Source organism: Globicephala melas, chromosome X (genome assembly GCF_963455315.2).
Source record: "Globicephala melas chromosome X, mGloMel1.2, whole genome shotgun sequence".
Classification (NCBI taxonomy): domain Eukaryota; kingdom Metazoa; phylum Chordata; class Mammalia; order Artiodactyla; family Delphinidae; genus Globicephala; species Globicephala melas.
Window position 1 is genome coordinate 115,021,306 of NC_083335.1, and position 24,856 is coordinate 115,046,161.

A 24,856-nucleotide genomic window follows, 5' to 3' on the forward strand; every position below is an offset into this window, starting at 1 on the left:
TGGTGAAATAAGCTACTTGTGATAATTGGTTATCTATTTCCCTCAGCTAAGCAGGATTTAATTAATTCCATTATTTTCTGCAGCAGAAACAGTTGATAAAGACATGGATTGTTCTTCCACGGATTTCCTATGTACAGGCTTCGAAATTTATTTATTTTTTAAATTAAGATGAATGGATAAAGAAGATGTGGCACATATATACAATGGAATATTACTCAGCCATAAAAAGAAGTGAAATTGAGTTACTTGTAGTGAGGTGGATGGACCTAGAGTCTGTCATACAGAGTGAAGTAAGTCAGAAAGAGAAAAACAAATACTGTATGCTAACACATATATATGGAATCTAAGAAAATAAAAAAGTTTCTGAAGAACCTAGGGTCAGGACAGGAATAAAGACGCAGACGTAGAGAATGGACTTGAGGACATGGGGAGGGGGAAGGGTAAGCTGGGATGAAGCGAGAGAGTGGCATGGACATAGATACACTACCAAATGTAAAGTAGACAGCTAGTGGGAAGCAGCCACATAGCACAGGGAGATCAGCTCGGTGCTTTGTGACCACCTAGAGGGGTGGGAGGGAGATGCAAAGTGGAGGAGATATGGGGATATATGTATATGTATAGCTGATTCACTTTGTTATATAGCAGAAACTAACACACCATTGTGAAGCAATTATACTCCAATAAAGATGTGAAAAAATAAAATAAAAATGAAAAAATTTTAATACAGTTCTAAAGGTTACTTTCCAATTTTTGAAATGAAAAAGTGAGAGGGGTAGGCTAAGGAATAGGTAGAATAAAAAGTGTCCAACTGAGTGATGTTCAAGTTGTTATGAATAAAAATTCAGTTCAAAAGGTAAGACTCCAACTCTTTGATCTTTCAAAGCTGAGAAGCTATTTCTGTAATCTGACTTGAAAGTTTTATCATAGTTTTTGGACTGCCAGAGGGGAAACTTGCACTGAAATCCATAAAACCAAACTGAAAACTATTCTCACAGACAGATACACACACCTATCTACTCAAACACCTGTCCGGCACCTCTATACACCCAAACACACACACGCACACGCACACACACCCCAAATCAACCACTTTCACGGCAGAGATAAAATCAGGTTAGAGGAGAAAGGACGTAATAATATCCATGTATTTTGATCCCTGTGAAGATTCCTCAATATTTGCAAGAGGTAAGGAATCACGTGAACACAGCTAATTTGCTTTTTTCTCAATTTCAAAAACAGTTAACACAATTATGAACGGTGATAATCAGTCCAAGAGAACAAACTTTTCCATTGCCAAATGGAGAGTAATCCAGGAGGAATAAATTAGTGTGACATCTTGAGTAGCTCAGAAATAACATTCAGAGAACAACTGACATTTAGAAATATATAAAAGAGGAACAGAAATGAAAATTGTCTTTCCTAAGACGAATTATAATGAAAGATGAAATTCATAGCAAAAGGAATCAATCTACTGTAATGTTGCTGTAGCTGGTCATTTCAATATTGTCAGTTTTTTTTTTTTCTGAAACATAATTTCTTTTGTGATCAGACTAATACCAGCTGGGCTGAGGGGTCTGTGTTAATTTTAATGTCTAAGGCAACTGCATTAGTTGCTGGATTTTACTAGAAGCCTAATACTGTGGCGGTGGTTCATCTGACCCTTCTGTCTTTCCGTGTCAATCAGATCCCTCCAGCCAATCCACTTACACAAACTATGGTGGAACTGAGACTCAGGAGAAGGGCAAATGTGTTCAGACTAACTCTCTGAGTCAAAAGTGAAACTCCTAAACACCTACAATAATGATAACAATAGCACAGATATAGAAAAAGTTGAAAGCAGATGGCCCAAATTGTTGACAACGACTGTCTTTGGGGGTTGGGTTTATAGGAATTTTCACTTTCTTCATCATTTATTTCTGTAACATATTTATTTGGTAATATTAGGGAATTATTAATTTTAAAAAGTGTGAAAATGGCATTATGATTATGTTTAAAAATTCTTATCTATAGGAAGTGCTTACCGAAATATTCATGGATTAAGTGCTATGATGTCTGGGATTTGCTTCTACATACAGTTTGGAAGGAGGTGCCTAGAAACAGAGAAAAGATTGGGCATGAATGGGTGTGTGATGAGTACATATTGATTCATTATATGATCGTGCCTATCTTTATACACGTTTGAAAGTTTTATAATAAAGGATGAATAAAAATGATAGGCGGTACACCTGGAAAAATAGGCTGGGGACTAAATGTAAAAGACCTCAGGGACAAGGAAGTTTCACTCTCTGCTTCAGTGGTCTCCGAACTTTAGTGAGTGCAACCCTACCTGCGACAATATTATTGCACACATGCATCAGGCATATGCTTATTAATTAATTGATTTATTTAAAATGATGTACATATACCACTGTACTCTTATGCCATTATAAAACATACACAAACATAAAAAAGGCTAGATAAAAATAAACACAAGTAGCATTCTAATACATTCTTCCTACACTCTAGTGGGCCTGGACCCCACTTAGGAGCAGCACATTTAGCGATTGGGGGGCTCTTGAGGTTCTCTAAGTGGTAAAGAGTTTGTTTATAAGAAACAGAAATTTACTGGAGCACCCAAAGGTAATGGGAGATTGGTTAGAAAGACCCAGAGCTATTTCACTGAGGCCTCCCGAAGAACTGAAATGGACTGGGATGGTGTTCTAACTGGACATGTGATCGAACAAGGATCATCACTTCCTTGTATATTTCTTTTATACATATGCAATACACTCATGTATTCTGCACAGAGTCAGGATACGATATGCGTATAAAACAAACAGCCCCTACATATTACCTTGGGCAATATATTTAACGCAATGCTTATGATGATAATAGTATCTAGCACTGAGTACTTACTCTTTGCCAGGTATTGCAGTAAGAACTTTATATACATAATTTTACTTAAAACTCGTGACAATCCTATGGAAATAGATCTTATTATTGACTTCCATATTACTAGAAGGAACTTGAGACTGAGGAAAATTGACTAGCTTTCCCAAGATGAAAGGGCTAGAAAATGGCACAGTCCAAATTTAAATGAAGAAGTTTCTGACCCCAAACCACATGTCCTTAACTACGAAACTATATTGCCTCCATAGGGAATTAATGATAGTGTCCAAACCATAAGATCGTCGTGATGATTAAATGAGATAAGATATATGATATGTTTAGCACAACGTCTGACATAGAACACAATCCTGTATTAATATGTATTTGCGTATACAGAACATTTACCAAAAATTTCCACAGTAAACATCATTAATATTTCTCACTATCAAACACCAATATTTATAACTGTAATCAAATAATGTTTTATTATTTAAACATTATAATAACACGTCTAAACTCCTTTTGTTTGCTACCACCTATAAATATGTGTGGCTTTTGTTATTGAGTCTCTACGGAACAATTGACGAGAGAGACAGCAACTGGGGACTGTGTTATGCCTACAGAAATGGAAATATTTGCACTGGGCACACTCCTGTCATATTCTAAGAAGCCACCTACGTAAATAGGAGTGTGTGTAGCTTGAGCACTAAAAGAGCCACGAAGTACATATGTACATATCAACTTTATTTTACAATTGCAGACTTTGCATCCTTTTGCTTTGACCCAAAGATACATTTTTAGAGAGACGATGGTTCTAAAAACTTCTTTGCATTCCGTCAGGTTCACTTGAAGCGGTCAAGTTTACCACTCTTTTTTTTTCCCCCTCAGCTTTCACATTTCTATCAGCCAATCCAGATTAGAACATTTCAAAAATACTTTTATTATTTATTTAAGTATGGCTTCCATATTAGAGTAACTATCTTTCCCCGATTTTCTGGAACATTCCAGATTTGAAATTTTGTCCCAGTGTTAGGTTGTCATTGCAAATTTGGTTGGAAGCATTGGCTCCCGTAGAGGTGATGCACGAAGCTCTTTGCTTTACGTTACTGGACCTGCATTTACTTGTGAGGATCATTAAATGTTCCTTTTTATAATTTTGCAAATACTTTACTAAATGTTCTGTCACCCTGAAGGGAATTCTAGAGAGATGGTGTCTTTGGTTTGTATATTTTGACACTGAGTCAAAGCAGATCTCTCTTTTCATCAAACAATTTAATTTTGGTATTATTAACTCCTTTCCTTGTGTGCAATTAGATAGTCCCTAAGTAGGTATTACCCGGGAACCTGTCCATCATTCCCCCTGTTCTTCTATTTGGGAAGTATTTTAATTCTAGAAACATCATGAAGAGCATTTGTGTTGACACAATAGAATCCACTCCCACCCCATTTCTAGCCCAAATGGCGTAAGCCAAAATGAAATATGTAGGATTCCTGGAAAAAAGCATCAGATAACCAAACACTATGAGCAAAAAATTAATTTATTATATATATTCTCTAATAATTCATAATAGCTTTTTGAATTTTAAATGTCTTTTTGCTATTTCCAATGCTTAAAAATCATAGTTTTAAAACATAAGTACTGTTTTATATACATTGTGATTCTTCTTTTCTTTTTTACTTCTAAATATGAACGATATGGTCTCCAAGTATCCACTTGGAAGGAAAGGGGATAGGATTCATTGTTTTGCTCCAACACAGCAGAATTTAACGTTTCACATCACATACCTGGAGTTTCGACTATATGAAAAATAGCCAAATATCACCACTTCCTTGTATATTTCTTCTACATGTGTATATATGTATAATAGAAACAGAATACATCTGGATTAGTACATTTCAACTTTTCATCAATGTGACTTTTATCTCCTATTTCATATAAAATAACAAAATATACAGAGAGAAGAAAGGAGACATCTGTTCATCGTACACATAAAGTAAATAAAAGTTCATGTATGGCTTTGCAAAGGTAGATTATGACGTGACTTTCATACTTTATTTATTTAAAAGCATCTTGAGAGAACGTGTTAGTGTGCTTACGAGAGCGGCCATGGTGGTTGAATGTCGCATTGAGAGTCCAACATTGGGATCCCCAGTGGTCTTTCCAGTGGCTGCCTCGGCAGCTTTCAGGAGACAGATGTAGTTTATGACCACTTCATCGATCTTCGCTACAATTTCCTGCCGCTGTGTTTCTGAGTTCACAACTTTAACTAATCGCATGCAGGCTTCTGTTAGGCAACAGAGCACTTGAAAGCTGGAAGTCATAGCTAGGAGCATCTCCTCTGGACTTTTCTCGGCCATTGCCATTTTCCTGCAGGCACTCCCCAACTGTCTGGACTCAATGGATAACAGCTGCTTGTACTGAGAAAGTGTTAGGTCATACGCTTCAAGGCGTGACTCCCCTTTCTTCCCCTTGGTTTCCCTGACAAGGCAGAGCAGCTCATTGGCATCATTTTGGGCTGCGAGGAACCCATCGGGCATTGCATATGTGCTCTCCTTAAGGGCATTTATCCTTGCAATCCGGGCATCAAAAGTCAGGTTGCTGAAGTCCACATCATCTGGGCCACTCGAGTCTTCGGCCCAGACCTTCAGAACTGAACCTCTGGACAGCTCCCCTCCTTGCTCCTGAATTCCGACAGCCAGGGGTGGGCTGCTTGGGTCTGGCGTGGCTTGAGTCATCTGTGGTCGAAAGAGGCAAGAGACGTGGTGATCGACCTCTCTCTGCTCTTCGTCCTCATCACCATCTTCATCCTGCCCTCCATTCAGGAAGCAGTAGCTGAAAGGTCCCCGGCATCTCCAATTGCTGCCTTCCAGCTTCCGCAAGGGCAATGTCCTATACAGCTTTGAGTTTTTGTGAGCCGCTGGGGACCTTTTGTGAACTATCCCCTCAGAGCTAAAGTGCATCGAGCTTTGGGAAAAACTTTTGGTGAGCTTCTTCCCTAGGGGGAGTTCTGCGTGCCTTTCTGAACTGGCCTCCTGTGCTTCTGTGATACCTGGACACTTTAAGCTGACTGCACCTTTGCTTCTCTCCCGGAAGGTCTCCAAACTTACAGATCCCGAGAGGATACTGCTGCTACGTCTCAGAGCCCTCTGGCTGGGGGGTGTCCTGAGGCTCCCCCCTCGCAGATCCAGTGGCCACCAGCTCACAGCCTCTCCGTAGGCCTGGTTTGCTTGGGAGAAATCAGTAGGGTCTTGATTTGGAATTGGCACCTTTGATTCCGAGTGAATGTTTGATGGTAGCAGGGTGGGATCAGCTTTAGGATGTTGAGGCCAAGCTGAAGGCATGCCTCCTCGTCTCTCCTTCCCAGGCTCTGTCAAAGCTACACTAGGGGTAGTAGGAAAACAGAGAGAATCATTAAGCACCTCATGGGTGGTCATTTTTACTAAATCTCTATGCGATGTCTGTCATCTCCCAAGGATGTACTCGAGAAGAACTACCATCTGCCAGGGTCGACCTGCTTTCCAAAGACGGCCTCCTGAAATCTTTAATAGATTTCAATTTTAATATATTTTAAGAAATACTAGAGTCTCTTATTCCTGAAACGATTGATTCATTTGGCATTGTCTAGAAATCCCAAATGTTTTGAGGGAGACAGTGGAATTTTGTGAATTGCCTTGTTCCCGATATTTATCTATTAAAGCTTAGACACATAATGAGCAAACACACGTCTTACATACAGATTATTCAACCGTGTTTACGACATTTAAGCTCCATTTCAAGGAGTCAGGTTAATCCTGGCATCGGTTACCTTCCTAAAAAGAAGTGGCCTAATTTAATTAATGCAAATTAGGTATCTTCGCCTTTTAAAGAGGACCCCGTGAGGTTCGCCTGGTACAGGGTTTGAAGTTGAGACACTGGGAAAGTCCCAGAAAAGTTGTCATGTGGGGACAATGGCCTCCACCTCACAGAATTTTTGTGAGAAGCAAGAGGAATAGGTTAGGTGAAAGCTCTTTGTAAACTGCAAAGTGGCCTTTAATGAGTTTAGAGGTACAGATGCTAGTTGGGAGATGAGTTTGGTAACATTCATAGATGGGTTTCCCAAGGCAGGTGAAGCCAGTGGTGAGTTTTGAGAAAGGAGATAATCTTAAAACGGCGGGAATGGAAATTAACCAATATAAGGTCTCACTAACATCTATTGACCTACATGGAAAAGACACTGCTGAGGATATAATTTGAAATTGCAAAGTATGAAATAGTGTCTGCTTTTGCCACAGGATGGCCGGCCAAGCGGATCTCGGAGACGGATAGGTGCCCACTGGGTGGCAGAATGGTGAAGGCGGGCACAGAAGGTGGCTGTGTTCGTGTTTCTACCTGGCGTCTATATTTTATTATTTGGGGGAAAATAAAGCAGCTGATCGTGCATCCCCCCCAAACCTTTTAGACACTGCGGTAGGCCAGATACTTCAGAGTCCTCGTCTAGGAGAGTCTTACAGAGTAGGGAGGGCTCTGGAAGTACTGCTGAGAGGCAAAGGATCTTCCCCAATCTCTCCCGCCTCCCAGATCCCCTGCTCTATTTTCCTTCCTTGCCTCTCAAAAAGGAAATGGCAAAATGAGAAATTCGACGTCTTGAGAAGGAAATCAAACTTTTGCGATTCTAGGCAATACGATCTTATAACTAAAAGTTGCACTGGGCGCTGCTAAAAGTCTACATTTAGAATTTAGGGAAAGAATGTTTGCTCCATCAAATTCTAAAAGCAAGACAGAGCAGGAAGCTAAAGGCCAGAAATGCCATTTCCACTACTGTCCAGACCTAGAAGTGCCAGTATTTATTCAACACTGGGGGAACAATGATTTGACACTTAACCTGGCCACAGCTCTGCAGCCTTTTTAAAAAACCCTTTTCCTTTTCCTCCAGACTTTCTATTTTTAGGTTTGTTGTAAATTTGGTTTACGTGCTCCTGGCGGGTAACGCAGAGCGCTAAATCCGTCATTGCTGTACCTGTGGTTTCCTTAATCTTGGGGAGTCGATGACATCCGTCTCTCAAAGTGCCAAACAGGGGTTCGGCGTTAATGGCCGTGTGCAGGGCAGGCACTGTCATCCGTGGACACATCCCTTCTGTCTGTGGGTGTAATTCCTTAAAGGCGGCTCCGTGGCTGGGAAGCCCGGTGGCTCTCTCCTCGGAAGGAAGGTAACTCACACCTTTCCCGGCAGCCTCAGGAATCAGGTGCTTCCCCATGGAGGGGCAGAGCGGGGACTCCACCGGAGTGGCACAAGTGCTGCTACTGCTACCCGTGCCACAGCCTGCGTCCACCGAGGAGCCTTGAGAGCTCTGCAGAGAAAAATGGCCCTCGCTCTGCAACGACGACATCCGCTTGGCCAAGTGGTAGTCACAAAGGCGGCCCACGCTCTCCTCCGCCTCGGGGAGCTTGGAAGGATGGTCACAGGTGGACGGGTCAGCATCGTCCGGGTTACCTAAGTCTTTGGCTGAAGACACACAGGTCACCTCTGTTAAGAAGTGGTCCCGCTGGCCAAGTCCTGAAACCTCAACGGCTTCTCCATCAGGAGCCCCATCATCCTTCCCTTCGGTCTCTGTGGTTCCCACAGCCAAAGCTCTGGGAAAGGTTATCCCTGTTGCTGCTTCCAACCCACTTTTTTCAGCCATAGGCCCCTCAGTGGCCACATACCATCTCTGGCTGTCCTTGCGAAAGGCAGTTCTCTCCAGGTTAAAAGTGCTCAGGTGTTGACTGTCCCTTGAAGACACACTAGCAAATTGACCTTTGGCATCCTCCTCCACGTCTGCCGTTTTGGTCCCCTGCTGTTTTTTCCCTGGCATGCTCCCATTAAGGGATGCTTTCCCCTCCCCGTCGGCCGGCTGGCTTTTCCTTTTGCTGGTGCAGGAATATGCCATCGGCCCAATGTGCAGTTTGCCAAAATAGTCAGTGACTGACTTAGTCTCCATGGTTTCGGGCTCCATCTCCACGTGGCCCGAGTGAAGGATCTGCTTGGAAGGCACAACTTTGGGCGGGAGGTCGCTCACTGGACGGGGAGTGAGGGTGTGGGAGGCCTTCGGAGGCAAGGCCCCAGGTGGGCTTTTGGAGGTGGGGAACTCTGTCTGCTCTTCCGCAAGGGGGTGGTAGCCTTCGTGAGTGGCCAAGAACATGCGGGAGAGGTTTTCTGACTGCTTCTGGGCCGTGGCCAGTTCAGAACTCTCCGTCATTTCCGAAGAGTTAGTTTCATTGCCCGAGTCTGACGAGGACTCGGGACTATAAGCCCGCAAGATGGCTACACCTGCAGGCCGTAAAAAACAAGAGCCGGTTAATGGATGCATCACAGGCACTAGGAGACATGTAAGAAAATGGGGCTCATTATTATAAAAAAAAAAAAAAAGCCAACTTTTTCCCTTTTCAGTAAGGACTCTGAGTTTATTGCACAGTTGTTCCGGAAATGGGGGGAAAAAAACGTGCCACGTGTTTTAAAAAAAGAACAACCAAGGACACCACACACACAAAAACCCCACGATGGTAGTTTCAGCACGGTTAGGAAACGGGACATGCGTGACATGAAGGACACATGACAGGACTCCAAGGGCGGATGGCTTGCAAGGATGAAATGATATGGCTATCAGTGAATAAATGTAACAATCGTGAAAGAACCTGAATTGTCACTGGTCTGCTGATCTTCTGACACGGACAGAGCTTCTAGAGTGTCCAGCGTGGAAACGACGGCGCTATCCAGGCCCTTCTCACACTTGCCCTCGGCGCTGGTGGGCACAGTGTCGATAAGGGACACGGGGATCTCGTCGTTCTGCAGGGTGCCGCCTGCCTCCTTGTCCCCCAGGAAGGGAGCGGCCTGGCCGTGACAGTCCTCCTCGTCGGAACTATCTCTGAAGCCAGGTGGAGGCGCGGCGATAGCCATGTTCAAGGAACGCAGCAGGAAGTCGTCCTCGTTGTCGTCCCCTTCGGGCGGGGGCAGGGACGTGAGGTCAATGATGTCATCACTTGACCCAGACAGGTTGAGGATGGCCGGCTGGTTCATGTCTCCCACCACGAGGTCCTCCTCGCAGCTCACGTCATCCTCGTCCTCCGCGTCGTCGGCGTTCTCCGCGTAACAGATGTCGTGCAAGAGGGGCTCCTCTATGCCCTGGGCAGCCTCGAAGTTCTTCACGTCGCCTATGTTTGCATACACAGAATTGGCCACGAACTGGATGCCCTCTGCGTCTGGAGTGAGATCCAGGCTCTTCGTGTCATTGGCACCGCTGATGTAGAGATTCCTCTGCTTCTCCAGCAGTTCTGGACTCTGGTCCAGCAGTCTTTCATAGCCGAGAGTCGGGGGAGTGATACCATCATCCAAGGCGAGATCTCCAAAAATAAAGGACACTTTAGCTCCTCTTGGAGGCTCCTGTGCTTTCTTTAGAGCTTCTGGTCCTGAGAGAGTCAACAGGGACCGCTGAGCTAGACTTCTGTAGTCTGCCTTGCACGGAGCATCTCCCGGCTGGGTCAGCTGCTGGCTGAGTTCGTCTGAGTTATAGGTGTTGTCCATGTACAAGTGCCGGTGGTGGTCTTTTGGACACAAGGTGCCGTCTGGAATCTCAACTGCCTTCTGCTTTGCATCTATATATGTTATCTGTGCTTCTTGCTCCCCTTCGTCAATGAATGTGGTCACTTGGGGTACACAGTTCCAATCTGGGCCAAGGAGGTTATGCTTTCCTTTATTTTCAGTTCCTAAAGAGAAAGAGTCATGCAAAGACACATTACTGTGCTGTCTGGTTTCTGGGGGGCCTTGTCTCTGTTTCTTAACTTAATGGCTTGTAGCACCACTTTTGTGAATACGGTTGTTATTCAGCTTTCCAAATACGGTAGTGGTCGATTTAGGCTTCAGGTGCAAGGATTTCTTGGTTAGGAGAATTGATACTGCAGAAAATAGAATTGCTATTTGATAAAACAGAATACCATCCGAGAGTAGGGAACTACAGCTTACTTCCATCTGATCTCTGATTCTAGCATTAAAAGGCCTCATTTATGTCTATAAATGTGAATATACAACATGCCTTTAAAAATCCTTAAAGGCGATAGTCCAATAGGCTGTTATTCCAGAAAACGGATTGCCCTTTTCTTTGTAAAGTGAGAGCTAACATTTCCCGCTTTGTATAGGGAGATGTTGGACTTTTCCCTCATTGAGTTAAGAGAAGGTCAAGGATCCTCATACTTCTACCACGTATTTTAGGAAATACTGTAACGATAAGGTAATAATAAATATATACATATAATGTATATTAATAAAAACTATAATACTACATATTGCAATGGTGGCACCAAAACTTCTCTCTTTAGCCTTCTCCTGTCCTTGTGGGTGTGCGTATTTTTTACACATAAATGCCAGTACGCGTGCCTGTAAGCACACATGCACACAGGTAGGACGTACAAGGTGGAGCATTCGCAGGTAATGCACCCTCTCTGCTATTTCTACGCATAGTTAATACTTTGATGAATTTCCATTTCTACTTGTATCGTGAAAACTCCTGAAGATTTGTTTGTTGTTCTTCAAAACTGCAAAACTCTAATTTAAATCTCATTGTTTTGTTTGATCTTCAAGAGTCTTCCAATAGAGAACTCGGCTGTGGAGATTTTGCTCTGATATTTACCAAGACAGGGCAGCGAGTCATTGTGTCAATATTGCTTTGTCAATTCCAGAGGTGACATTTTGAGGAAATGTTAGGGTCACAAATTGTCCCATTTGTTTCCTCAAATTGCCCTCTGGCCCAAGTTTGAATAATACTGAAATCAGATATACAAGAGATATGGGAAAAAAAATCAGTTTTACTGAAGAGGTTTTGGCTCTCTCCCAAATGTACGATGGACTCAATGCTGCACAATGTTCCGAGTCATTTTATTCAATACACGTATTTTCATGAAGAGCAGGTAACGATGAAATTCTGAAGACACTGAGTTACACACCAGCCATACTTACGTGCTACCTTATAATAAATACACCTGCCGGGGTTCAGCACTGTTTTATTAACAATGACATGGATTATGACTGGCTCTGTGTGAGTGAGTGAGTGAGTGTGTGTGTGTGTGTGTGTGTGTGTGTGTGTGAGGAGTGTCGATTGTTGGGAGGAGGGACAGTGGTTCAGCAAAGTTGTGAGACAGCTCTGGGTTTAAACCAGGGCTTGGCAAATTTTCTCTGTAAAGGGAGGGCCAGATAGTAACTATTTTAGGTTTTGTGGGCCAACAGCTCAGTTGAGCAACTACTCAACTCTGCTGTTGTAACACGAAAGGAGCCATAGATGACACATAAGCAAGTGGATGTGGTGACTTGAATGGTGACCCCCCCCCCGCAAAAGCTAAGAATGTGACTTTATTTGGAAAGAGTCTTTGCAGATATAATTAAGGATCTTGAGATGAGATCCCCCCGAATTATCTGTGTAGGGCCCTAAATTCCAATGGAAAGTGCCCTTATAAGAGAAAAGCACAGGGAGATTTGGGCCACACAGAGGAGGGAAGACCGTGGGAAGACAGAGGCAGAGACTAGAGTCATGCAGCTACAAGGAATGCTGATGGCCACTACAGCAACAGGAAGAGCCAAAGAAAGACTCTCCCTGGAACCTCTGGAGGGGGCATGGCCCTGCCAATGCCTCGATTTTGGACCTCTAGCCCCCCAAACTGTGAGAGAACAAGTTTCTGTTATGTTGTCCCCAAGCTTGTGATACTCTGTTACGGCTGCCCCAGGAACCTAATACGATGTACAAGTTTCAATGAAACTTTACTCACAAGAACAAGATTTGATCCATGGGCCACACTTTGCCCACCCCTGGTTTAGACCAACAAGAAATCTGAACAGGTGAGCAGGCTAAAGGCAAAGTTAATAAGACTTTCCTAAGGCTCAGAGATGCTTAGCTGTGTGGGTGCAGGGGTTTTGAAAGTACTTGAAGGGTTAATTTTCAAGATAGTGAAGAAGAAATAGGGGCTTACTGTTCCTGGTTAGAGATCTTGACGAAGGCCTTTGATCAATTTGAGACAAGAAGAAAATACATACTCACTCTTGGCTTCCTTCCAGGAGGGTGTACTGATTTGGCTCCTGGAATGATTTTGGAAACACAGAAGGATGTCTCCTTCTAGGGATGAGCTGGCCTCAACAGACTTTGCTCTGTATAGTTTTTGAGTCTCAGGAGATCTTTGGGGAATTTCTGAGGAGAAGGGAGCCCTTTCAGCCATGAGAGGATGCTAAGTCCCGAGCTGCAGCTCTGCTTGGGTCAACCAGTTGCTTTTTTGGAGTATGCCATCTCTCACACTTGTCCTCCCTTATTAAACACACACACGCACACACGCACTCCTGCTTGCGTGTGCTATTTGGAACATGTGCCCTCACCCTCCTTCTCACTGTCGAACCGAGAGAAATTACCGAGAGGCTGAAGTTCCAGTCTCTCTCCACAGTAATATAATACTTTTTGGAACTAAGTTTTTGCCTCTTGCAACTTTATTCAACATCACATTGTGAGTCACTATATATAAAGTGGACAGAACTGAGGCCCCTCGGTTCTGTAACCATTTGTAGAATGGTAGGTTTGGCTTTCTTCTTGCACCCGTACAATCTTAACAGTCCATGGAGAAAAGGTTTGATTTTCACAAGAAACTTTACGGTTTTAAGATTTAAGATTTTCCAGTGTGAAAGGATTGTGTTAAATTGTGGAACTGCTCTTCAGAATGTCAAGCGTCAGCGTTCAGTTGCTCTAAATCTCCTCGCTCAATGAAAACATGTGGTCGTAAAAATATTTACCACCTCCTTTTTGAACCTACTTATTTTTAATCATTTGTGTCTCTTAGAAGCAACAGACACTTCGAGGTGGGGTGGGATGAAATCTAGCCGCAAGTCCCAGCTGCCGTCCAGCACACCTTGCTCACCTCTCTTTCTCTCTGGTTTTCCTTTACCCTTTGACGGCAACTGTTTCCACTTAACCAACCGTCACAATAAACTGCATGCCAGTCTGTCTGTGTGTGTGCCTAGCTACATATTACTATATATCCATGGAATAATTTCTGTTTTCTGCTAAGTTTAAAACTAGGGGATCTTCCTCCCCTTCTTTTTCCTTTCCCCCTTTTCTCTCAGTAACAGTGACAACAAAATTTGTTCTTAAGAATTTCCCTTTCTTTTAAAAGAAACCCTAATTATGGAGCCCCTGATTATACTTTTTCATGGGTCAGTAGCTCTGGCTTGAATGGTAGGGTCTGTCCATCAGCCATATTTCCTGAGGGTCCACTACCGATGGAGGAAAAAGTTCAAACACTGAAGAAAAAGGTTCTAGAACATGCAAACTATTATATATAGAATGGATAAACAACAAGGTCTTACTGTATAGAACAGGGAACTATATTCTATATCCTGTGATAAACCATCATGGAAAAGATTATGAAAAGAATGGATATCTGTGTATGACTGAATCACTCTGCTGTGCAGCAGAAATTAACACACGGTAAATCAACTATATTTCCATAAAATAAATTTCCAAAAAAAAAAGTTCTAAAATAAATAAAAACCATCCACCCTCAAAGGAACTATCAGTTCAACAGCTGCAGCCCTGCTTATCCTCACTTTGGAGCTATTTCTCCCTGTCAAGTCGCTGAGATGAATTATTTGATCTTTGCCATTTTGATGCTTCTGCTAAAAAGCTAAAAAGCTAAAGGGCTTCCAGGGTCCCTTCTAGAGCCCGAAGTCCAAGGGCCGGGCGATTCTCAAGTCTCCCTGTTGTAAGGCTCCCAGAATCCTGGCACCTTAACGAGGGACCAGCCCTAAAGCTGGGGGCTCACAGCCCCTACTGGGCATTCCATCCTTAGTTCTCTGGGCCCTGACTCACCTCTAGAAGAATGAGGCAGTAAAAACTTAGCCGTATAGGCTGAGGCCTACACCCTTCACAATAATTAAATCACTGCTTTGGAAGCATGCACCCAACATTGCCAAGTGATGTGTAAAATATGATGGAAAAATCAACATCTTCATCAAAAAAATCTAGACCAAATCAGAAGTAATTGGAGGGTTTTGTGTTAAATTTGGACACTAGATGTTTTTATGTGTATAGTTTTAACTTTTCAAGAAATATCCTTATTATTGTTGTCTGGTGGTGTGGGGAAGGGAGGTCGGTGCCTCGTGAGTTTAGGAAGAGAATACCTGTATCCTGGGTCCCTGCGTTTTTCTTGTTGGCCATGTTAAATATTGACCTCCTGGAATCCACAAGCAGCCGGTAGTATCCAGCCGTTAAGCAGGCCAGGTTCATGGCATCGGAAGATTCCATCAAGAGCGTGATGGGCTACACAAAAGAGAATGTTTTGGTTAAAACCATTCCTCCTTAATAACCTCCCTCAAGGGACGACTACGTTTGTGCTTATGGAATGTGAACAAACGAAGTTTTGGAGCGACTGTTTCACTGAAGAAACGCAAATGGGGGAAAGGTCAGGTATAACAGAGAGCCTGACTGAAAAACGTTCAGGTGACAACATTTTGAAAGGCTAGACATTTGGAACCTTTCCCAAGTCATAATGGATTAAAAAAAAAAAGATTGGCTTTGTTCCAAATAGTTAATATTTTTAAAAGTCATAGTTAAGGAGTCAGTTACTAGTTGTGAACCCGCCATCTGAAAAAAAATCACAGGAAGATTAAGTTTGGGTTCGTGGTGAAAATTCGTGTTGAAGCAAAGCAAAAATCAAGTGGAAATTACTGCTAAGACTGAATGAAAAGTGTCAAAGAGATCCAGGAAAATGACGCTTCTAAAAGAAACTGTAAATTCAGAGGAGGGCAAAACAGACATGGAAGTTGAGAAAAGGCCCTGCCAGAACTTTCTGGAAACTATGAGGTTACCATATAACTGGACGTGGATCTTGGGCATACAGGGAAGCAATTACCTCGTTGAGTAAGGAAGGGTGGACTTGCTGGTGTGTTCTTGTTGAAAGAGAGAGAAAGTGAGAGGGAAATAAGGGAGCAAAGAACAAGCAGGCACCCGGAGAGGCACAGAAACAGCGAGATGACAGGCCTCTTGCTTTCACTGCCACGGGTAGCACCCTGGCCTTGGCTGGTGAAACCTAATTTCCACCCAAAGCCCCTATACTACTTGATGTGCTGCCTTTTCCTTCCATTTCAACTGTCGTCTCCCTCCAAGCCACCCCACAATTTTTTTCAGTAGGCAGGAAACCACCCATAGGGTCTTGTCACCCATTTCTGTTGGAGACAGATTATCCCTGTTATCAGGTCTGTGATGACTGCACCCGATATACCCTTTCTTCCACCTGTTTTCCATGACAGGCTATTGTTCTCAGCATCCTCGGTTATGGACCGGGACAGGCACGCCAAGTCTCCTCTTGGACTTTCTTTGCCATGAAGTCAAGGGCGACGCCCTGGATTCAGCCCACGGAACGCCATGGGCCACGGCCAGCGCGCCTGAGCTGCACGCTCGCCCTTTCACGCTCATCCTTTCCTGCTGCACAGCACACTGAGGCTTCCCTTTGGCTGTGCAGAAGCCCTTTTCCACGTTCTCCTTTACTCTCAAATCTGCCCCTCCCACGCCCTGGTGGGCATGAGGCTGGGAGCGGGTTAGGGGTAGGGGGAGTTCTCAGAGCACTCGTCCTGGGTCACCCTGTTTCCTTTGTGGACTCACTGTCTCTCTTTGGATCCAGTGCCTTTTCTCTCTAGAAACATCAGATACATTAACGCTGCCAAAATCCAATGACTCATCTATTACATACTGGGACAAGAAGGTGGGGACAGGGGACCTGGATTACATCCTGTCAACTTCTGTTTGGGGAGGAAATGTCTGCTCTCTGAGGACAATCTCAGATAGTTGTTTCAAATGAAATGGCCGTGATATTAAAGGGGCCAGATGTTCAGCCAGCACTAATTGCTATAGCATGAAAAGACAGATTGACTAAAATACTCAGTTTTTCCAAAAGAATAAGCACATATGGATGCAACCTAACAAAAGGGAAAGGGGGTTCTGAACAAAGTTGGGAAAAATCTCCCTGACTCTATACAAGAGCCACAGATTCTAGAGAGTAAGTAGGGAGACGTGTCCCCTACTCTCCATGTATGGTTCATGCACTCTGGAGCCGGAAGGGACTTTAGAAATGAACTCACTTGCTTTCTCACGTAGAGATGAAGAAATGGAGCCCAGAGAAAGAGAGTGACTCGTCCCCCAACCACAGAGCTGTCTAGTGAGGACTCGAGCCCTCACACCCGAGTTGGGTGGACTTGTTCTGCACCCGTGGCGCCTTCCATGCGCTGCACATGTTGACATTTTGCCTCTTTATAAATATCTGCAGCACTATCAGGAAGCAAGGCCACGTTCAAGGCCACGTGTCAGTGTCTGAAAGACTTACCTTCACGTCCAGCACATGGAGCTCCACCCTCACCAAGTTCTCCTCTTCAGTAAACATCTCAATCCTATTGACGTGGCTGAAGTCAGCTAAAAGAGCCACTAGATTGGTTTTGGTGTTTATCACGTGGCTTATGCCGTAGCGGGGCCCCACCAGGAGGGTCACTTCTGAGCGCTTTTCTGCCTGCTGAGAAAGAGACGTTGACAAAATATTAAAACTACTAGACCTCTGGGAATTCCTTGGAGGTCCAGTGGTTAGGACTCCACACTTTCACTGCCCGGGGCCCCGGGTTCAATCCCTGGTCAGGGAACTAAGATCCCGCAAGTCACGTAGTACTGCGTCCAATAAATAAATTAATTAATTAAATTAAATAAAAATACTAGACCTCTGAAGCACCAGGCAAAGCTGAACCTGAGAGTCTGTTTTTATAAGATTACATTTTCTTTAGAAAGTATTCCTGGGTTACGTTGTACTAAATCATCCAATTAGAAGAACCAGATATATGATTGCAGCGAGGCTCTGATAGAATTATGAATAATGTAGAAAGTAAATGTTATCATAGCACATATATCCATTATCATGAGAAGCTTGTAGAAATGAGGATTTTTTAAAATCATTCTGGCCCAGTGATTTAAAAGGAGGCCATTGTGCGAGCGCATTCTCTCGGCTCTCCACATTTCTTTTTCTAGGGCATTCTGCAGTGGCATTATCTAGCTTAACATTTCTTCTGATATTTTCACACTGGGGTGCAGTCAATTAGAAATAAGGGCTGGAAAAGATTCACAGCTGATTTGCTTTTGTCATCAGACAGCTCATTCAAGACAGCCTAGACAGTGACATTTTGCAGGCCTCTGTGGCTTCCATGAAAAAGCAAGGAAAAGAAATTACCACTAATGTTGCCTTGAACACACGGCCCCCATACAGTCGAAGGTCACTGAGGAACTTGAGATAATGGACCTTGGCTTGAAGTGCGGAGAGCTGAGGAGAGAAAAGAAACCTCAGGTGTTCACTCCATCCGGCGTGATTGTGTTCCGGATGGACACCAGCCGAAAACAAGGGCAAACGAGAAGGATGCTTCTACTGCCAACAGATGGGGTGTGACAAGGGCTCTTCATGAGGAATGAAAGTAAACTGCTCTGTATTTGGTTTCCTGATCAAGGGCCGCAACAGAACATCTAGATTTAAATCTTTTCGTTTTGGGGGAAAAATATGGATTTGCTGGGCCAGAGCACTCAACAAGTCAGAATGAGATGATAGAATTCTCCACTGCAATGGGTGCGTGCAGAGTTTGTGGGAGCTGTTTTGAATACACACCTGCAATCCATAGAAAGCCTTTTAAATGGGCTCTTCACTCCCATCTTGTTTCTTCCAGTCTTTGCAAGTTTTCAGGGAAAGTGAACTTTCTGAGCACCAATCATTGTGGAAATGTTTGAACTCACTATCTAGGTCAATTCCAAGAAATGACTCTAAGAATTCAATTTCAAGAATCCATTGATTCAATTCTAAGAATCTATTGAGTTTCATGAATGACTGACAAATGAAATTTTATCCAGGTAAAATTGATCTTTATAAAGACTTAAAAATGCAGATTCCCATATCCTAAAAAAGTACTTGATTGAAAAAAGTCCACGTTTCAATCTAAAATATGATACAAAACTACTACACATGAAATAGATAAACAACAAGGTCCTACTGTATTGCACAGGGAACTGTACTCAATATCTTATAATAAACCATAATGGAAAAGAATCTGAAAAAGAATATATACATATATATATACACACACACACGCACATATATATGTATAACTGAATCACTTTGCTGTACACCTGAAACACTTTAAATCGACTATACTTCAAAAAAATTTTTTTAATTAAAAAAAATGAAAGAAAGAAAAAAAGTCCACATTTCATACCAAATGTGCCAGGAAAGTTTGTTAGAGGTGAAATTTTCCAACGAGGTGTAGAACATCAAGTAGCAAGGACTGTAAAACTCTGTTTTCAATTGCAGATAACTTGCCAACTCATTTGTCAACCGTACCTCAATGTGCTATCCTTTATATAATTGTAGTTTAGAACCAATCATCCAGCCGACTTCTTTCAAAAATCCAAAGCACTTTGCAAATTGATTTGAAATCAAACCACTCACTCTTAACTAGAAAAAAAATGACCGTTATAGAAGGACAGTGATAGATAGACTGATCTTAGAGCAGTTATCCAAATTATTACAAAACCAGTGGGCCAGGCTTGGAAGAAAATCACACCAAGTCAATTAAAAGAAAGTAGCTTTGGGCAAGTCAGAACTGATACTTAGAACATCTTGACCCATGACATCCTGCTATATTTCCATAAGCTGAATGCTTACAGAAACTGGGAAGTAAGTCAAAGGTGGCTGATAGTGTGTCAAAGTTGATCACACGTTTAAAAAAGTCATTGGGGGTGAGGAGGGAGCAGAAATAAGTATGTGTCAGCCAGTAAAAAGGACTTAAAATCAGATACTAAAAGACCAAAGAACTAGCCACACAAATGATTTGTATTAGAGTCACACACATTTCTATGGCTGGTATCACTGAGAAACTGTTCTTGGGTTGTCAGACTGTCTCCAATTTTATAGGTCCTGGATTTTAAGGCTCCTTCTCTTTCTGGTTCCTGAAACCCTGTGCTTTTATTACCAATAAACATAACTCTCTATTCTGACCAACAGTATATTTTAAAGTGTCCTTTGTATCTCTTTTACTTGATTAAAAAAAAGGAGAATTTAACACTAATGATGGTGAATGACAGAACTAAGTTTATCTTCTAAAAGTAAGAGTTAATTCAGTGGTTGTCAGTTGGGGGTGATTTTGGCAAAATCCAGAGACATTTTTGTTTGTCACGATTGAGGGGGTGGGCGCTACTGACATCTCATGGGTAGAGGACAGCGACGCTGCTAAACATCACACAATGCACAGGACAGCCCTTCTTCTCCAACGAAGAATGATCTGGTCCCCAATGTCAATAGAGCCAAGGTAGAGAAACCTTGGTTTAATTCATGTGGCGTCTAGTCTGCAGGAACCCTTACTGGCTGCTGTGCACTTAAGCTGGTCTGAGTGGTAAGCAAAAATATGATGAAAATATTTTGCAATTCTATCCTCTAATCCCAAGGTCTCAGAGGCTTTGCAAGGTTCTCCTACATGCTCACGTGAACGCACACACAATCCGTACAATAAGGAGTCTGTAGCTTACAAGGAATAAATAGGCCTCCATTAGAATACTGATCTTTCATTTAGTCTTAGAAACATGTTAATAGTTAAAAAAAAGAAGGTTATATAGTGTTACATCCTCTGCAAATCTGCTGCTAAGTATTTTATTCACGGGCTAATTTTAAACATTTTAAAAAATGTATGCAAGCCTCACTTTTTAAAATCCATTTTCTATTAAGATGCAAATGTGATACCTTTTTACCGGGTGGTACCAAGTTTTGATTTGCTTTGACAAGGTGTGAAAGTGCTTTCTTTATGTTCTTCTCTTTCATGCTTTGCAGCACAGCAGAGGGAAGAAAAGTCTCTAATCCCCATTCTTTTCTGCAATAAAGAGCATATCTTTAATTTCACATTCTTGTGATGATTAGATATCTAAGACAAAATGGCACTCTGATGTTTGTTGGAACAAATGAACTCTTGGTAAGGCAGGGAATGGAGACAAGTCCCCAATTACGGAAGCAACTTTTAATTTATATTCAGGAAACATACTATTTGATCATTAATCCATATGTTTGCATTTTAAAAGAAATATATTCTTCACTCTCCAGAGAGAAGGCTAATGAGGCATTTGGTACCAATGGAAATTGAACAGACACTTTATCCAACCCACCTCTGAGTCTCTTAGAGTTCATTCACGTATCTGAGTTTGTACTTCCAACACCAATTTCTCTCCATCCCTTTGTTTATTCCCATTGTCACCTCTCCCTGTCTGCCCATGCTCTTTCTGTCTTCTCTTAGAAGGATAAATGTAACTCCTTCATGTTCCCAAACTATTCTTTCCTCCCCATCTCCCTCATCAATGGTGTTCTCCAGAAACACACAATTCTCTTTTCTCCCACCCAGATAGTATCTATCTAACTCCTTCCGTCAACATTTCTTGCTGAGGAGGGGAGGGGGTTGCTGGTATGGAGACAGGGTAGGGTTCAGGACCCTTAAGTATGTCTGGTACTGACAAAGAGATGCAAACATCACTCATAGGTGTGGATATACAAGGAAAAAAAACAACAAATGGGCCTGGGTTAGTATATTCTTGCCAAGAGCCCATGTTCCCAACAGTGACTACAACCCTATCCTAGGAAGGTTCCATATTTTGAATTCTAGGAAATTTATCCTGATTGGTCATGTGCCCAACCAGAATCTTCTAAATTATGTGAAGACTTTCGAGAAGGTTCTGGTTATTTCTCCGGCTCCAGATCCTCTCTAAAGAAGGGTAGGAAGACAGCTTTCCCCCACTTGACCATTCACACCCTTTTCACTAGTTAAGATGGTGTTTCTTTGTGATCACTGCTTTCTTCCTTCTCCTTCTCCTCAACTTGTACTTACTATTTTTACCCATCATTTGGCACTCCTTACGGGGTACCCTGTAATTCTACTTGTATCATTATTTTACATCATTACTTTTCATTCTATGTCTTGTCTTTATAATCAGATCACAAATTCTTCAAAGGTTAAGATTATAATTTACAATATTTTCTTTTCTCTTAGTATAAAGACAGTAAGTCCCCTACATAGGAACCTTCAAGTTGCAAACTTTCAAAGATGCAAACATGCGTTCACATCAACGTCGGGCGTGAGTGAAATGGCAGCTGGCCCTCCGTGTCCTACTGCTGACGATCCTTCAGCTCTACCATCTCCCACCTCCTCTCCCTCCTGCAGTCAGTAACTCTTCTTGCCTGTTCACTAGATGCCAGCCGCAAAAGTATGCCAGCTGTTGTACTGGACTGCTGTATTTTTCAAGGTACTGTACTGTAAGATTAAAAATGTTTTCTTTATTTTTGTGTTTGTTTGTTTTTTATGTATTGTTTGTGTGAAAAGTATTATAAGCCTATTATAATACAGTATTATATAGCCGATTGTGTTAGTTGGGTACCTAGCCTAACTTTGTTGGACTTAGGAACAAACTGGACTTAGCAATGCGCTCTCGGAACGGAACTCGTTTGTATGTAGGGGAATTACTGTATCACATAAAATGTTCAATGAACGTTTGTTGGGTGAATGAATGAATTAATGAGAACATTAATTAATCATCATAGACTCTGCAAGATTCTTAGGCAAGCTAGTTATCTCTGGAAGTTTTTGATTGTACCACACTCAACCTGGTAAAATGTGGGTACAGAAAGTAGGAACAGAAATGCATTTCGGTTGTCTGAAAATCATCTCAAGTTGTGCAGGCCAACTTTTCAAGTGGGATCCAGTTTCATCTGTTCCTAAGATCCTCAGAAAGGGGAATGGATGAGGGTGTGAATGGATCCACTCAAGCGCGAGACCTCTTTGTGAGCCGAATCTCTCTCGGGCTCCAGTCCTGGCATGTGTGGCAAGAGAGAAAGAGACAAACCATCTGCAAAAAGGAGTGCACTGAGATTGGAAGGCCTGGGCTTCTCAAACTGCACACAAGGATCTGTCCCCAGGCAGTGACAGGAGAACGGAGAGTGGAAAGATCAGGGGCACTGGGGGTCAGCAACCTGGAGCTCTCATCTTCCCAAACGCAGGCTTGCAAACCCATCGAGAAGAAACCATTTCACTCCGTGGGGGACGACCTGGCGCTGGGGAACCCAGAAAGGCTTTACAGGCAGCCCACGGGAAACTTCTCTGGGATGTGGAGTTTTAATCAGCCATATGCCACTTGGAGGTGGAGACAGAGCAGACGCTAAGGCCTGTAGTGTTACGTGGAGATGAGGCTTCAGCCCCACCATAAACTTTGAAACATGAGTATTTCTTTTTTCTTAGCATTAGAGCTGCCAGGATTAAGAAAATGGTGGCTGCTTTAGGCTGTTGGATCACCTTCCAACAGGAAGCATACAGACTGGGAGACAGAGGGTTCTCTTTTAAAGGATGACTCTTATATAAGCTCGTCAACTGAAGGCAACATAAACTGCTTTTTTCTAACAAGAGGGGATCTTTTCTGGCTAAAGAGGTAGTATACTGCTGTTGTAAATGCCATATTCAGCAAGAGAAGGCATTTATTTTCCAAACAGCATTTGATTCATGAAACAAAGTTTGTGTGGCATCCTTTCCCACGCTGTCGCAGTTCTTTATTACAACTACCATCCTTCCTGATTAGGACTCAAAGAATTACTTTGTATACTGCATTTTGATCATCTAAAAGTAATCTCTGGTTATGCACACCATTTTCTAAACACAGGTCTTCAAATGATCACACAACCTATAGCACGATGTGGAGTCCCACCGCCTGTGTTCGAATCCTACCCCCTCTAGTTAATAGCCAGTGTGACTCAGGCAAGTTATTTAACCGTCTGTGCCTCGGCTTGCTCATCTGTCAAACGGAGCTACACTCCTACTGACTTCATAGGGAGGTTTTGGGAATCAAACAGCTTAATGTCTGAAGAGTGCTGAGACCAAAGCTTGCTTTAGAACCAAGTTCATTTAGGAATTTAAAAATGTATGCTTCATTTTAAATGTGACCCTCAATTTAACCACAATTCTCTAAAGGTGGACTAGGTAAGAAATGGTGTCTTCCACCGAACATGAACAGAGTATTCATATATTTTGCCTCTGGTTAACACATGCTCTGCCACAAACGACATCAATTTTGGAAATAGACATACACATCAAAAATACCCTTGGGCATTAAGGAGGCAACATCTTTGTCTCCGAAATGGCTCCGAGAGTCAACACTTACTCAATGTACTTGAGGGAGATTTTCTGCGTCTGCTTGGTGGTCACGGTTGCGATGTACATTTGCAACGCCGCCAGCCGCAGGGCGATGTCATATTTCAGCTCCGGCCCAAACCGCTCCTGAACGACGTCGTTACAACTCTGAAAAGAGACCAGCAGAGGGCGCAGCTTGTCAAAGGATGCACTGCGTTGCCTTAGAGGGACAGGTGACAGGCGTTTCCCCACTGTCCCACCTTCACTTCCAAGGCAAGGAGCCAAATGTGGAAACATTTTCACCGCTGCTTGGAACGAGTCAGTATTTAAGCGCACGCACAAACACAGAGACCACACAAACATTCAACATCATCACGAGCGAGCTGCTATTTAAATATTTAGCTTCTTGTAAAAATAATGAGAAATTTAGTAATGGAATTTCCAAACACAGGTGCCACGACTGAACACGTGAAGCCCTAGTAGCATGATGTGGCTTCTGTAGCTAGGCTGCCGGGATTGGAATCCTGGGTTCCAATTCTCTTTTTCCACTTTAAGAGGAAAGAATCCTCTTTCCCTACTTTCACCGTGTGACCTTGGGCAAGGCCCTTAATTGTTCTGTGCCTCCGTTTCCTCTTCTTTAAGTTGGGGATAATACTTCCCATTCGCAGGGTTGTGACAAGGATTAAGTGAGTTAACAAGCCCTCAGAATTCCATCCGGTAAATTGGAAGCACTCATACATGTTTAGAGCTGTCATCATCAATGTCACCCTCCTGCTATCATC

The 24,856-nt window shown here is 42.8% G+C and overlaps 1 protein-coding gene across 13 annotated transcripts in view; it reads right to left on the reverse strand.

The window, feature by feature from the left end:
• Positions 1-1,190: 1,190 nt before the first annotated feature.
• Positions 1,191-24,856, reverse strand: part of FRMPD4 (FERM and PDZ domain containing 4) — a 797,331-nt gene continuing 773,665 nt past the window's right edge. For 12 of the 13 annotated variants that reach the window (XM_060292295.1, XM_060292298.1, XM_060292294.1 and 9 more), the window contains 8 exons: positions 24,106-24,242; positions 20,660-20,786; positions 18,113-18,202; positions 17,228-17,410; positions 15,030-15,168; positions 9,521-10,588; positions 7,866-9,155; positions 1,191-6,245 (listed from right to left, as the gene is read on the reverse strand). In XM_060292295.1, the coding sequence (XP_060148278.1) occupies positions 4,921-6,245; positions 7,866-9,155; positions 9,521-10,588; positions 15,030-15,168; positions 17,228-17,410; positions 18,113-18,202; positions 20,660-20,786; positions 24,106-24,242 (4,359 nt within the window). In that variant the 3' untranslated portion in view covers positions 1,191-4,920. Of the gene's footprint in view, positions 6,251-7,865; positions 9,156-9,520; positions 10,589-15,029; positions 15,169-17,227; positions 17,411-18,112; positions 18,203-20,659; positions 20,787-24,105; positions 24,243-24,856 lie in introns of all 13 variants that reach the window. The other variant, XM_060292305.1, reaches the window with a different exon arrangement.